Source organism: Alosa alosa, chromosome 9, assembly GCF_017589495.1.
Source record: "Alosa alosa isolate M-15738 ecotype Scorff River chromosome 9, AALO_Geno_1.1, whole genome shotgun sequence".
Lineage (NCBI taxonomy): Eukaryota > Metazoa > Chordata > Actinopteri > Clupeiformes > Clupeidae > Alosa > Alosa alosa.
The window spans coordinates 21,425,508-21,440,612 of record NC_063197.1 but is presented as its reverse complement, the minus strand read 5'-3'; the positions used below and the strand labels follow the sequence as shown (position 1 = coordinate 21,440,612).

Sequence of the window (15,105 nt, the reverse complement as noted above, 5' to 3'; positions counted from 1 at the left end):
CGGTAGGCAGTATCCATAAATGTGCTGTTCCTCTCGCCGGTTACCGCATTCCAGGCGGGCCTTCGATAGCCTCAGCTGTTCCAGCACATACGCATGGCCTTTCCGACTCCTTCTTTTAGCGTCTTTAATAGACATGATTCAAACTGACATGTTGCAGTTTCGCAAGTTGCTTTATAATTTCCTAAGTAAACTAAAACGACATGGGTGCAACAAGGACACAGATATCTCTTTGAATATTGTTATTTCAATATAGCATAGCCTACATTTGGGTTATTCTTAATTGATGCAATCAAGGAAAGGACAGAATGAAACAGTAGGTGTTGTATTTAATATTTGATATATAAATACATATATTTGATTAAAGCCGCATGTGACGGGCCATGCTTTTCAAAATATACAAGCATCCACACTCAAGGAGCCATTGGCGGGGCCATAGGCCTATCAGCAGCCGTCCAACAGCCGGGATATGTTTGTCCCTTCTTAACAGGCAGTGGCCCAGATATTTTTCACACGGGCCTGTGTGGAGAGACTGATAACCTAAAATATCACTGAATGGGTAGTATAAGGAATAATTCAGAGTGCATGCATGGCCTCACATGCCTGCAAATGGCATCGTTATTGTCATAGTCTTCCGGTCAAATAATCAACTTACTAAGTGCAGCTGTTCTCCAGTGGTTTGTAAATTCTAATCTTTAACATTAGAATATCTATGTGTGGTCAGTAAACCTGTTTTCAAGTGTTGTCCTTCCACTATGTAGCCTACAGTAATGTCCTTTAGTAAGTACGCTAGCCTAATACTCTCAGGCTTTCCCCAGGGTGTATGAATGGAACATTGTTGTTCATAACATTTTTCCAGCCCTGATGTGACTGTCACTCCTCTCAGCTGGTGATGACCAGGGGTAGGCCTACAGTACGTTTCACAAAAGCTAGTTGCTAACTCACAATGTAATTATGTAGTTGTGATGCTATGTTTCCGATAGTTACAACTGTCCTGCTGAGCTGCAGTTGTCTGACAATATTGTGTATCTAAATGGCTTAGATCTTGACTCCTGACTGCCAGTAATAAACGTGTGAACAAAACCTATCTCTTATTAAACTGTAAGAACAAGGAGTTTTACAGTACACACAACTTAGCATTAAATTAATGCATCTCTTTAAACAGGCTTCAGACACCCGCAGCACACATGCCAGTGCCCTGGCACAGTGTAACATGAGACCCAGCATGCACCTCTTTCAACTGGGCCACTAGGAAACTGATGCTGTCATTGGACAAGATGGGGAGTAGTGACACTTATACAGTATATGGCAGATATCAAAGCTTTATAACATAGCCCAAAGAACACTTGTGAGACAGAAACATATTTACGGTTTTGGATTTGACATGGATTTGTTTTGGTCTTTCATCAGTCACCACTGATCCCCAGATGTGACCATTTTCATTGACCTGGGATAAGAACGGCAAAGATTGGACACACTCCACAGTAAATATAATTCTGTGAATATTCTACATAGCATGACCAAGTCTCCTTGCATGGGTCAACATTGGGTCTTTAGTTCCCTGAATTCCCAAGGCCAGAGTGGACTGTCCTGCCCTCGGGTGGTGTGTCTATGCTTCTGTGTGTCTGTGTGTGTGGGGAGGGGCAGGGGGATACTGGGGTGGCTTCCAGATCTGCGGCCACAATAACGGAGCTCTCCTGAAATAGCCCCCCCACCTGTGTCCTCTGCTCAACGCCAAGGAGACAGCTCGCCCAAGTGGGGACCTTCCTGGGCCTCAGCTGCCACCGACGGGCCCTCACACCTCTCCAGCCAGCCACCAAGTGTCAGCGCTCATCAGCCTGTCTCTGCCCTGCTCGCTGGGGGAGGGACCCTGGCTGCCCCATCCTCGTCCCCCAGGCTCACAAATAATAATAATCCTGACAATCATGCACTGTATGTGCTGTACACCTAATATACATCCTTTTTGGTTAGAAATTAAAGTGCGACACCCTGTGGAAATGTCACTTTGTTTTCTGAGAGCGGATGACTAATTACTTTGTTGGGAAAACATGTCCACAGACAGGCCTGATATGTAAAGTCATAATAACAATGCACTGTACATCCAGGGCATGTCCTTTCCGGTTAATAGTTGCAGTGCATCTGCATCACACAGTGGAAATGTCTTTTTTTCCTGTGTCACAGAGACACCCTGGCCCACTGAACTGGGCTGTCATCACAACAATCAATATCACTTCCCACATCTGAGGAGAGACATCAACACGTGGAAAAGTAATAACCGGCCCACAATATAGCCAGTAATAGAGAACAGTAGAATGAAAGAAATGCTGAGACTAATTGAAGATACTGACAAATGTCAAGCACATCTCCTCAAAATGCAATCACACTGTCTCAAACGGAGGATGTATACTAACAGGCTCCCTGTGGGGATATTGTCTACATAATGCAATAATACCAGTATGTATTATTTGCTACAATATGAGTTACCCAATGCTTGCAATGCAAGCATTTGAGTTATGGTTTGTATATTTGTATTTGTTTTGTCATTATGCTATTAATTGAATTGACATTGTTTATTATTGATATTCTCATTAATGTAGTCTTACCAATATTTTAAATTGTTCACTGTTAAATGTAACTATTGTATTGTTTTTATTTGCATGTCGCTTTGGACAAAAGCGTCTGCCAAATCCCATAACCAATAAAGTGTGTGTTATGTCATATACTACAATAGAATCTGCTACAATAGAAGTCAAAGGAAGAGCCTCCATACAAGAAAAGAAAAGCTACATGCAAATGACTGATCATATTGGGGCTACATGGTGTGTGGTTCATTACATAAAAGATAAAGGTAAAGAATGGTTTATAGGACCAATGAGAGTTCATGTTAATTCATGAGATATTATACAAGCAAGCTGCTAGTTAGTTGAATTTTCGTTTCAAAACATGCTTAATGGCCAATACAGGATGCCAGTGGTAGTCAAGCCAATGACGACACATTTACGAGAAAAAGAAGTGCAGATGTTTTGCATTTCACCAGGCCAATGCAACCAATAAGAATACCACTGAGGATTGAGACAGTCAGTGGACATGCAGGTGGCTGGGTCGTAATCTGATGAAGCAGCAGGTCATGACCTGGACAGTCTGTGACCTCTGCTTCTGCACAGCTGACCAGCCTATGCAGTCTGCCATGGTGGGAATACAACACATGTTATGTGCAGTACATGCAACCTCCAAGACAATTACTTTTTTGTCTCTAAGTTAGCTCAGTGTACATGTCCCATCTCATAACAAGAACTGTAAATATAGAAAAAATATATAGAAAACTTGACAAGCAGGGAACATTTTTCTACTTTCAAGTCTTTCCAATCCACGACTGCCGCCATGAACTACTTCAATGCTACATTTTTCAAGTTCCAAGTTGCTAATGTAAGTGTCAATTTCAACAAGCTTTTAAATGTGTTTGGTGTAATATGGAAAAAAGATGAAATAGTGTTCAATCATATAAAAAACTATTTAGGTAAATCAAATATGCTGGACAAAAAAGCCTGATAACTTGACACTCAGCTGATAGCTTCCCTTGTTGGGAGTCACTTTGGGGTTAAAACGCGTCTGCCAAATGTAATGTAATGATAATGATCACAAATGGGGGTGTGAAGACAAGTGGAAACCTGGGAGGGTTGGAAACCACTGCCAAAACAAGTAAACCTGTTATATATGAAAATAAACATGTAGACTTATCATGCATATCATCTTAGACATCCTTAATTAATCAAAGGACATTATGCCGAGGGGGCTATAAAAATGACTACAATTCCCATGAATACAACAAGGCGACAATGCCATGCACTCCCAGCTGTTTGTTTGTAATTAGGGAGTCTTTCGCCAAAGGGATCAGCTGTCAGGCTCCCCTGGTGGACTCTCTTGCAACAGGTGTGTGTTTGAGGGGGTTGTCTGTCGCTAGGGGATGGAAAGTTTGCAGTTGGTCAGAAAGTGGAACTCGAACTGGGTGAGAGCCACTTTAGATCCTGTGTGTAATGGTTCATATGTTTTTCCAGAGTGATGTTTTGTTTTTCATCCCCACACTGCTTCCATTATGAGGTTGCATTAGCTTGCATCTCTGCTCACTTGCCATTTTTGAGTCGTGTGACTTTCTATTTCTGACTTACTATTTCCGCCTTCCTTTGCTGATTAAATTTTACACCTGCACATCTTAAGTAACAGCACTGGCTAAAAAAGAATGTGAGATCATAATTCACTGTCTTATTTAAGCAGGAGCATCTCTGACAGTAGCTCTTGGAAACATTAGATGTGGCTACAAACCTATTTATTGCGTCTAATCCATGACCAACAAGTCATGAAAATAATGAATAACTTTAAAGTTTATATCTGTCGTTGGTATCTATAAAACCAGAAAGCATTTCAATATGGGGACCTTTAGGGCCCAGCTGACCCACACAGTTTTCACAGGAGCACGGTGGGAGTCCCATAGTGACCCGAAAGCCATGGGACCTCTGTTTCCTCTTTACATCTCCCTTCAAATACCTAATGTCATGGCTATCAGTTAACCGGCTGCTATATTAAGGCTTCCGACAAGTGAGAGCTGGCCTGCTGCCCAGGTGCCCAGTAGGCCGGTTGACTTATCAATCCCAAATAACTTTCCCATGATCCCAAGCCTTGATTTGGGTCAAAGATGGAAGGCTGCCTTTTTAAACATTAACATATTTGGATTTAAAATATTATATTAAATATTAATTGTCAGCTACATATCATGGTAGGGAACCAACTAAATGGCTGCAGAAATAGTCATATCAAACAGCAGTAATTTGAAGTAGCCTACTTGTTGAACAAATGTCAACAAATTATAAACATTCTCTTTCTGACTTAATGATGTTCTTAATCTGGGGCAAATAATATTTATAATATTAATAAGCAAAGACTTCTTATGAGACAGATGTGTAATAAATACATATGCCCTGTTGTGTATGCACAAAACGTGTCTTTGTTTTAGTTGATAACACGTTAAACTTGCTCACAGGAGGATTTAATGAACGATGAAATCTAAAATGTTAAGGTCATATCATGAACAATATAAAGTTTATGGTTTTATAAAGATACATGACAATTGCGATTCTTGTGTGTCCCCACTGAGATACTCTGCAGCATACATTGTTTCAGTAGACATCAATACTGCCCTCTAGTTGTCAACGAAGGATCTCTAGTGGTTGAACAACACACATTTAACCCTTTCCCAATGTTCTTCGTTACCTTGTCCAAATCAATGGCACATATTAGGCAACAATATGTTGGGACATATACAGGGTAGATTTGATATTCTGATAAGGCAGGTCATGGTGACAAGCCCAACATATGCTTAACCTCCATTCCAATAGATCCGTAAACTTGCTGCTGCTTAAGCATAATGATCAGTGATAGACGTGTGAGTCAGTGTTTAAGTCCTAGTGAATTTAATCATATTCACTTCATTAGCTTCTTGTCTCTACGGCAGCACACAAAACTCCATGCAGTATCGCAATAAGAGAGAAAAAAAAACTCTCAGTGAATCTGCTCAGTGAATTATATAATCGCTATCACAAATATCTTTATATTACATCCAAGGTTTGTCAATGGCTTTGTTAAAGTACATCCTCCTGCTTGACTCAATTAGCAGTGTCTGAGGTGGGGCGGATCGTGGGAGTGTGGTGTATCTGTCACTGAACTTCGGAGGCCGGGATCGCAGGTGACCATGCCAGAATATTGGGGTCTGGAACCTCTTGGTGAAGGGGGACACAACAGCCCTGTGCAGTTGCTCCACTCTGAAAAATATATGGATGTATGTCAGTATGATGTTGCACTCAGACATGCCTTTGCCATCAAGGCTTGAGATCATGGGAAAGTTATTTGGGATTGATAAGTCAACCGGCCCACTGGGCACAGCTGTAGGGATAACCTTTCCTTTCCTAACCTTCATACTCACTCATGTCATGTTGCTTAATTATACACAGTAAGTTTACTATGATGACATCTTTACAGCTTTAACTTTCACTGGTTTGAGATAATATTTGCCATACCTCTGAACACTGAAATTAAAAAAAAAAAAAAAAAGAAACATAAGACAGCTCTCTGTCTGGGGTGAAACAAACCTCTGGCATCCTGAGCCTCTTCCTGTTTCTGTGAACACAGGCATGGCCTTGTTCATGTCTTTTCCCTCCCTCCCAGAGCCTCCAGGACTCTTGAGCTTGTTTCTGCACTGGCCACTGGGAGGATCTGGCCACTTTCTGCACCACACAATATTGTTTTTGTGCGTCGACAGGGAGATGTCCTTCATGACATCACTGGTCACCTTTTTTTTCACCCCCCTGTGTCTGAATGCTTGATTCCAAGACACTGAGTTAACATTGGCCGGTGACCGAAACAAGCTGTGCTTTTTCATCCTGGAGGTTTGATGGGATGGGTCTGGTGTAGGTGAGACGTCTCCTGAATTCTGGAATGTTTTTTCTCTATTAAGCTTGAATCAATTCATGGTGTTGTATCATCTATTCAAACTACTTCAATAAAACATCATAATTGATTTTCTGAAATTATTAGAAAATTGTAAGATAGAGTAGGCCTACTCACGCACTTGATATGACTTAACACAGCATGTAGGCCTAATGCATATTGGTCCCTCAAGATCTTCACTGAAAGTTTTTAGATCATTTTTGTCAGACAAGCAATGGCAACTCATAACAACAACAAACACTTCCAGTTGTAAAAAATAAGCATATAGGCTCCCTCGTGATACTTACACAGAACAAGGTTTCTTTGGGTTTTTATCACTAGACCATTTAATCTTGTTTTCAGGAATCACTTTCTCCTTGTTGTCTCCAGTCGCACTCTCATGATGACATTTTTGTCCAGTACTAGGTCTACTTGTCAAATCACAGTCAGGATGGCGATCCACTTCTTGGCCCTGACTCTGGCAAAGCTTTATGCAGCGAGCCCTGCCCAATTTGGATCGATCAATAAACACCGCTGGGATGTTACAGTAGTTTACAGTTCTTCGCGTTCCAGCTCCATCTTTTCTTTGATCTATGCTTATTTTCAGGAACTGTCTGTCTGTGGTGGAAAAGTCGTTGTAGCAATCGAACCATGCTCCAAAGTCACTATGGTCTGGACCATGTTGATCAATGTTACCGTCACAATATGCATCTCCGCACTCAATCAAAGACATTGTAGAATGCCGTTCTTGATCCTCATTAAAACTACACGTGTTTTCTGTCATGGCACACACCGCGCGTCTCCTTCTGTCATATTGACTATAGCATTTGTGGTTGTGTCCAGAGCCATGTAGCTCTGGTTGTGACTACAGTAGGTTGCTATTGTTACCTTGCCTGTTCTAGAACAGTTGCGTCTGTGCAGTGTTGTTGTTGCTGCTGGGTCTGAACAGGAGGGCACTAGGACCTGTGGATGACCTTAAAGAATTTTCATTTTCCCCTGATCTCTGATCAGGTATCTCTACTTTCAGACCATGTATCCTTATGGAAACGCAGTGAAGAGCTGCAACTGAGCAGTAACTTTTGCTTAAGTAGGTGTTACTCAAGTATACGAGGTATGTTCCAGATGTTCAATCCGTAAAACTTTAAATCACTACAAAATCTCTGCAACCAAAACAAAATTAAGCAAAACAACTTAAGATTGCAGGTTGCGTTAGCGAGACGTGTAACGAATTGTTTCCGCATCAATCATGTGCGTTAACCGTCTAAAGTACACTTGAAGTTCAATTTCTTACACTTAACCTACTCGAGGAAAATGTCTGATGCATGCAAATCTATGTGGAAACGAGGGACTACGGCTACGCTCATTGTACTTTTTTAGTTTAGGATACATTTTAACGTTACATAAGAGAAACCATCGGGTGTGTGGCGCTAACCTGTGCTACAGTGTTTCTGCGTACACGAATGTAGAACGGTCCACATTATCTGCGAAAATGACCCGGAATCTCTGATAGGCCTACTATCAGTCAGCATAATAATTACACTGGCTAGTGCAAAGGCCACCTTGAGAGCCTTTTGTGCCATTTTTTAAGTAGTAAAATTTTACATCGTTCGTTGTCATGTGATATGTCAATAAGCCTTCGTTTTCGATTATAGTAAATGTGCTAATGTTGATCAGGTTGCAGGGGGGGCGAAGCATGACTCAAAAACTTTTGATCATTGACACGGACTGTGGCATTGACGATGCCCAGGCCATTATGGTGGCATTGGCACAACCCGATGTGAAAGTTTTGGGCATCACCTGCTGCTTTGGAAACACCACAGTCGATCATGTGTGCCAGAACGTCGTGCGGGTGCTGTCTGTTTGCAGACGCAATGAGGTGGGTTTTCAGATATTTTGCTGTCATGATTAACTTTTCTTTTTTGTAAGTGCCATCATCATCCCTGAATTACACCACCTATACTCTTCCAGATCCCGGTCTTCAAAGGGTCAGCCGGTCCTTTAGTGGGAGCTTTCAACGCCTTGAAGGACCACTTTGGCACAGACGGTCTTGGCGATGTTTTAAAAGCAGAAGACCCAGTAGGCTGTAAAGACCAAATCAAGCAAGATAATGCGGTGACTGCTATGATCAGACTGGTGTCTGAGAACCCTGGACAGGTAACTATTGTTAGAATGACAAGGTATATGAGAGCCCTCTTGTGGCTAAGGTTAAGTATTACAGTACATAAATGGTAAATTATCATTTTCAGGTGTCTCTTGTGGCCCTTGGCCCCTTGACCAATTTGGCTCTGGCAATCAGACTGGACCCAGCATTTCCTCAGAAGCTGAAAGATCTTTTCATCATGGGAGGAAATATGGAGGGTAAGAAGGGCATGGTGCACTAACACGCTTAGGTAGAAATTAATGTTTAATACGGTTAATTAATGTTTGCCAGTTCTGGTCTGACAAATGTTTCTTTCTGCAGGAAAAGGTAATGTGTCTGTGTGTGGTGAATTTAACTTTGTTATGGATCCTGAGTCTGCATATGTTGTTTTGGAAGAATACATATGTCCTACATATATTGCAACATGGGAATTTACTTGCAGAAATAAGCTTCCGTGGGTGAGTTTTCTATTTATACCAGTTTGTTTGTTTTTTGTCTTTTTATTTAAGATGGACTTGTTTCTTACTGCCTGTGTTATCATATAACGCTGAGACCCTCTCTCACATTTTTCTGTCTTCTCTTTGAATGGCATCCAGGACTTTTTTGAGAAGATAACTGACCAAGATCAAGCTGCTGCTCATTTTATGAAGACCATCACATCCAAGTGCTGGGCTTTCTCTCGGGAGTTTGGGGTGAACAAAAGAGACGTGCTCTTCGGCCAGGGCTTCGTGCCCTATGATGCATACGCTGTGGCGGCGTGCATTGACCCCAGCGTTGTGTTGGAGAGCGTGGAGTGCGCAGTTCGGGTGGAGCTGCAGGGAGCTTTGGGCCGAGGGATGATGGCACTGGATCCCAGCAACATGCTAAAGAAGAACCATAGAGTAACCATCATGAAAACATGCGACCTAGCAAAGTTTGGTGAGCTACTAGCGGCTTCACTCAAACAGCCAAAAATAGACAGTAAATAACAGTAAACTCTAACAGTAAATAACAGTAAACTCTAAGATCCGTCCATCCCTTCCAGTGTCGGATATGTTTGGCACTCCGGGCTAGATACCCAGACGTGGATGGATCTAGGCCTAGTCCAAGACCCACAGCCTTCTTCTCAGGAGATCTTCATCGAAGTTCTCTCTTAGTCCAGGACCAGGGAACTGATGTTTCATTTTGATTGTGTAGCACTGTGGATTTTCAACATAAATAAAGGGCAAATCAAGGGCAAAAGATTCAGTCTGATATGATTTTATTCCAGACACTGATTGCTTCTACTTCCACTTCAGATGACAACTGTTAGCACCGTACAGTACACAATTTTCAAACATAATTCAAGTCTTACATCCCTCCCTTTTCCTTCACAAAAATAAAAGCCAATAAAAAACACTTTATTTTAAGAAGAAGCCAATTAAAATCTCAATGAATGCAATGAATGATTTGGCCTTGAGAAACTGGGATAACAGTTTATGAGACCTGGCTGAAACAAACTGGATTATAACCCTCTCCCTTCTCGGTCATTATGTAAGAATTCAACTTGATGGTCAAAACAAACTTTTAAAATGAATGGAACCAGAATTGTGTCTGAGAAAGCATGGGGGTGTCCCAAAATGGGTTGTTTAAATCAGTAATACTGTCTCCAACAGCAATACTGTCATGAAAAAGAGAAAGCCATCCCTACTTGGGCAAAATAAAATTCTCAGATTACGCTGTTTTTAAATTATCTGTAGTTTAACCTCAATGCAGTAAAATAAAACTGAACAGTGGTAGCATATAATTCTTGAATGATAAAAAAATATCCAATTAGAAAATGTTTTGAAACTGTTGTTTAAGACAACCCCCTTTTGCCCTAAACCTCTCATGTTTTATGGAAAAACAATTTCTTTTCATCCTCTGTAAAGTATTTTAAAACAAGATCATGATCGTGAAACAAAAATCCCGAAACATGGCGTGTATCTCTTTCTCTGTCGTTTTCCGTAGCGAGCGTGTCCAAAACATGGCTGTTGCCGGGGTGTCAGTTGCCGTTGCTGTTGTCCGGGTTGCTCGGCCAGAGGTCGGAGTTCCATCGGCTTAGTGAAGGTGGCCACATGCTCCAGGGGTTGTAAGGGCGGGCGATAGGGTTGGCCGGCACGACGGGCGCAGGGGGCACAGAGTGGCTGACCAGGTTGGTGAGGGCGGAGGAGGTCGGCGTGGCGAAGGAGTGCAGGGCGGGGTCACCGCTGGTGGACCAGATGGAGCTGCTGAAGGGGGCGGTGGTGGCCCAGGGGTTGCGGGAGTGCTCCAGGATGGACTGATACGAGGGGTAAAAAAAACACAGGAGGAGTTGAAGTTAAAGGCATCATCAAGAGATTTTGATAGCTCCAGGGTGGCCACATCGAACATGAACTGAACTAACCAGATATAAGATCTATTACCTTAAAGCTTACATTTGGTTGTTTTTCCCTCTTAAAATCCAGGATTATGATTATGAGTTTGAAAGGAAAAGTCTCTACCTGCCCCATTGAATTTACTATGTGACTAAATGTGAGGGAAACTTAATCAAGTGCCGTTTATGAATTTCAATACTTGTTCACATGTTTGAAATCAGCATCACTAACTTTACCACTAATCCATCAGGATATGATATGGTTATAAACAACATATTGTACATTTGTCCAGTTTCAACTGTGTGACGGTTTATTATGTGACCATGGCAAAAGGTAATTCTGCTAGAAGTACTGCAAATGTAACGGTGACAAGCAGGGGCAGTAGATGTGCTGTGAGTAAACCTCCCTCCCGACACCTGAAAAGACGTGCTAGAGACAGACGCTAGTACCCATGCGTTTTACTCTCGCCTCCTTGCTAGCATGCCCGCCTCCAAGCTGCTGCAAGTTAGCCGGTTCAAACTTGAGGCTGAACCGCGCGGTCAAACAACACAGGCTACACGTTCATTATTGCATGCATATAATGCTAGCAGGCAGAGACAGATGCTGGTGTGTGGTAGGCCTCTTACTGTAGTGGGTGCAGCAGGGGCGCCGGTGGTGGTGGAGGAGGGCCAGGGGCTCACTGGATCATTGTCCCAGATGGAGGAGGGCCCCGGGGTGTAGTCGGGCCAGCTCTGCTGGGGCTCAGAGCTCTTTGGTAAGGCTATACCTTTGAACACTGAGAGACGCACACACACACACACACATTTTTAGTAAAAGAACAAAACTCTAATCCTTCTGATCATGGGACATTACTGAAGGGTGCACTGACAATAATCAAAAATCCCCATTGTGTGACCACGAATGGCTGTACTGAAACAACAACTATCTCCTTTTATCGTCCACCCAACAAATCCAGCTCCTCACCTGCAGACAAAGGGTTGTTTGGTCCGAATGCTGAGAAGGAGTTGGTCGCATTAAACCCTGGGCTACTGATGCTGTCAACCGGACTCCATAATCCAGAGCTGATGAGAATAAAAAGCACATCTCGTCATCATGATGTGTTCAGTTGTGTACAGTGTGTCTTTATGTGTGTGTGTGTGTGTGAGATGGGTGTTGTTGGGCTGACCTTTCTGAGCTGTTGCTCTCCACTGAGGGGAAGTGAGGTAGAGTAACCTTTCCCAAGCCATCAAGCCTTCCTCCTCCACTGCCACCTGTGGCACACACACACACACACACACACACACACACACACACACACACACACACACACACACACACACACACAAATAAACACACAAGAGCACCCATGATCATACACACACCGGCATAAACACACAGAAATATACACAGGGTCTAAAAGATGAATTTTTCTGCAAAAGATTGAAGAGAAGGGGAGGACTCTCCAGCTCACCTGGGCTTTTGTCATAACCTGCAGCCACAGCAGCAAAGGTTGGGTTGCCGTTCTTCCCTGGCTGGGAGGTGGACATGGACAGCTTGTTGCCTGGCGCCTTCTTCAAACTTGCATTGCTGAAAAGCCATCAGAATAAACTCCTTTAATATTTTTGTGGTAAGAGAGTGCCTTGGATCCTTTTTTTCTTTGACCTTCACGGAGTGTTATTTGCAATGATTCCACACACAGTTTGTAATGATTACACACACACACAGTTTGTAATGATAACACACACACACACACACACACACACACAAAGTGTGATGGACTATACCTGTTGGTGTTGAGCATGCTGCTGTAGGATGAACCACGGGGGAGCAGGTAGGGTGAGGTGGGCGGAGGGGAGCAGGTTCTGGAGATGGAGCTCTTCAGGAAGGAGTCTGCGTTCATGGTCTGGAGGGAGATCTGCTGGAGGCTGTCTGCTTCTGCGCCAGTGAGTGGTGGTAGGGGGGAAATCAGAGGGAATAAGAGTAAATGATGAATGTCTCGCCCTGGGAAAGCTCGTTTGTTTGCCTGTTTTTATACGCTGAGCCAGTAGGCTCAAGAAAAAAAAAAAAAAAACTCTTCAAAACATTTTCTTCAAACTCAAAATAGACTCTTTACATGTACGTCACAAGGAACTATCTAGTTCACCAATCCATAACAGTGGCATTGCAGAAGCTGTCGGTGTCGGACTTACGGTTTATGGTTCTGTGAACGGGAAGGTCCCATTCAGGAGGGGGGGACTCTTTTTCCCCCTCTGAGCCACTGCTGTGGCCCAGCTCCTGCAGGGAGCCGTTGGAGAAGAACCTGTTGAGAGGAGACGGGCGGCTATCTTCCGTCCTTCCGCTGGCCACTGGAGAGACACACGGAGAAATGCAGTCAACATCTCAACATCAACAGCACAGATGTCAACCTCAACATCAACAGTACAAATGTCAACATCAACAGCACAGATGTCAACATCAACATCAACAGCACAGATGTCAACATCTCAACATCAACAGCACAGATGTCAACATCTCAACATCAACAGCACAGATCAGTAGTTTAATAACAAAAATGTGCTGCTAAGGGCCAAACAGTGAGACCTACATCTGTGTTTCTGAAGGGGTCTTGGTTTGGGAATGACGCTGAGGGCTGACTGCATCAGAGCTTTGGGGGTGAAGGTCTTACGTTGCTTATTTTCCAGAGGTGTGACATAGGGGAGCTCCAGAGAGCTGCAGAAACAGAAAACAGCGTAAGTGCTGAGCACCCCACCACCGACAGACAGGCACTTCCATTTGGTCATTTGACAGACATGTTTGTCCAGGGTGACTTAAAAGGCTGACCTAGATTTATCAGGTTGAGGTTCCTTCTTAATTGTTGGTTGTTTTTTGTTTTTGGGCTTGGGGGGTGAGGGAGGCGCTTCTTCTTTGTCCTGGTTGACTGTTGTTCGGCCTTTCTTTTTAACTGGTTCCTGAGGAGAAAAGTAAAACAAACAAACACACACACAAACAAACACACACACACACACACACACACAAAACACACACAGAAAAGTCAGAGTCAGAAAAAAAAACTAAAACTCTTTTGTTTAAAGTAGGGCTGTCAAAATAACGGATTCATTTCGATTCATTAATTTGAGGAAAAAATAACTGATTAAACAAAATAGCGCAGATTAATCTATTCCTTATGACGTTTGACCCCGAGCCGTTCTAGTCAGTAACCATTAGACTGTAAAATGAAGGAGAGGGAAGAAAATGTGCTGCCTACTGTAGATCATTGATTGGAACATTTTCTTTTAAAAAACAGCCTGATGGTGTTGATAAAAAGGTTATATCTGTAGCCTGAAATGCATTTTATATGAAAAAAAAAAAAAAAAAAAAAGCACTTTTGAATTTATTTCCTCAGCATATTGGGTCATATCGTAGATTATTATGGCCATTATTTGAACAGTGAAAATAATAATAAATGAGTTTTTGAAAATGTCACTGATGCTGATTATTCAATGATTCATTTGAATTTAAATATTTAAAATACTTTCACAGCAAAAATGATTTAGATTAATTAATCACAGAGTATGTAATTAATTCGATTACATTTTTTAATCGATTGACAGCCCTAGTTTAAAGAAATCTTCAGAAGAAATGAAAATAACAACCAGTGGAGAACGGTACCTCTTTGATATTGGCCTCCACGTCAGGGTTTGAGGTTTCTGTGGTGGTTGAGGAGCTGTCGTCGTTGTCCGCTAGGGCCTCTTTCAGGTCCTCTCCGGGAGCCTTTCCCTTTGCTTTGCGCTCCTTCTCTTCTCTCCTCTTCTGAGCTTTTGTTTTGCTTCTTACTTTCCCTTTAGTTTCCAAAACTGTACATGCAAACACAAACCATATTGATATTAAAATAAATGATAGGGTATTTTTACTGGTTCAATTAATGTGATGGCATTCTCAACAATAGATAATACCATCCAATTCTTCACAGAACTCTCTACAAAGCTGCTTTCATACATCTAACCCCTTAAGTAAACACAGTTTTAAACTGTTAATGTTCTGTGTAGGACAAGGGTATGGAGGAGGGTTGAATTGACTAAAACAAAGCAGAATAAAGAAGAACCATAAAATGGCTGCAACATTTAAATTTAAGTGCCAGACTTCCTCCAACCAACATAGCACTATAAACAGTGTCTGTTG

At 42.4% G+C, this 15,105-nt stretch overlaps 3 protein-coding genes across 5 annotated transcripts in view; 1 reads left to right on the top strand and 2 right to left on the bottom strand.

Annotated features, from left to right (window-relative positions):
- Positions 1-5,021: 5,021 nt before the first annotated feature.
- On the bottom strand, positions 5,022-7,357 carry LOC125300365. The gene is made up of 4 exons (XM_048252242.1): positions 6,783-7,357; positions 6,617-6,674; positions 6,138-6,478; positions 5,022-5,810 (listed from the first exon to the last, which is right to left on the bottom strand). Exons 1-4 carry the CDS (start codon positions 7,256-7,258, stop codon positions 5,603-5,605), a joined length of 1,083 nt encoding a protein of 360 aa, XP_048108199.1. The 5' UTR covers positions 7,259-7,357; the 3' UTR covers positions 5,022-5,602.
- A 78-nt stretch (positions 7,358-7,435) lies between these two features.
- Positions 7,436-9,835, top strand: si:ch211-201h21.5 (uncharacterized protein LOC555526 homolog). Of its 3 annotated transcripts, XM_048252245.1 has the most exons (7): positions 7,440-7,585; positions 8,149-8,350; positions 8,443-8,628; positions 8,721-8,832; positions 8,936-9,072; positions 9,211-9,532; positions 9,639-9,835. In XM_048252245.1, exons 2-7 carry the CDS (start codon positions 8,168-8,170, stop codon positions 9,665-9,667), a joined length of 969 nt encoding a protein of 322 aa, XP_048108202.1. In that variant the 5' UTR covers positions 7,440-7,585; positions 8,149-8,167; the 3' UTR covers positions 9,668-9,835. The 3 variants fall into 3 exon arrangements, with proteins under 3 accessions (XP_048108201.1, XP_048108202.1, XP_048108200.1); XM_048252244.1 differs by having other exon boundaries at positions 7,436-7,561; positions 9,211-9,835; XM_048252243.1 differs by having other exon boundaries at positions 9,211-9,835.
- Positions 9,836-9,837: 2 nt separating this feature from the next.
- The window catches only part of tmem131 (transmembrane protein 131), a 44,756-nt gene continuing 39,488 nt past the window's right edge, over positions 9,838-15,105 (bottom strand). The window contains exons 32-41 of the mRNA XM_048252241.1: positions 14,596-14,780; positions 13,768-13,895; positions 13,532-13,656; positions 13,137-13,292; positions 12,732-12,882; positions 12,419-12,534; positions 12,134-12,218; positions 11,932-12,029; positions 11,595-11,743; positions 9,838-10,892 (exon numbers count right to left, since the gene is read on the bottom strand). Of these exons, the coding sequence (XP_048108198.1) occupies positions 10,617-10,892; positions 11,595-11,743; positions 11,932-12,029; positions 12,134-12,218; positions 12,419-12,534; positions 12,732-12,882; positions 13,137-13,292; positions 13,532-13,656; positions 13,768-13,895; positions 14,596-14,780 (1,469 nt within the window). The 3' untranslated portion in view covers positions 9,838-10,616. The remainder of the gene's footprint in view (positions 10,893-11,594; positions 11,744-11,931; positions 12,030-12,133; positions 12,219-12,418; positions 12,535-12,731; positions 12,883-13,136; positions 13,293-13,531; positions 13,657-13,767; positions 13,896-14,595; positions 14,781-15,105) is intronic.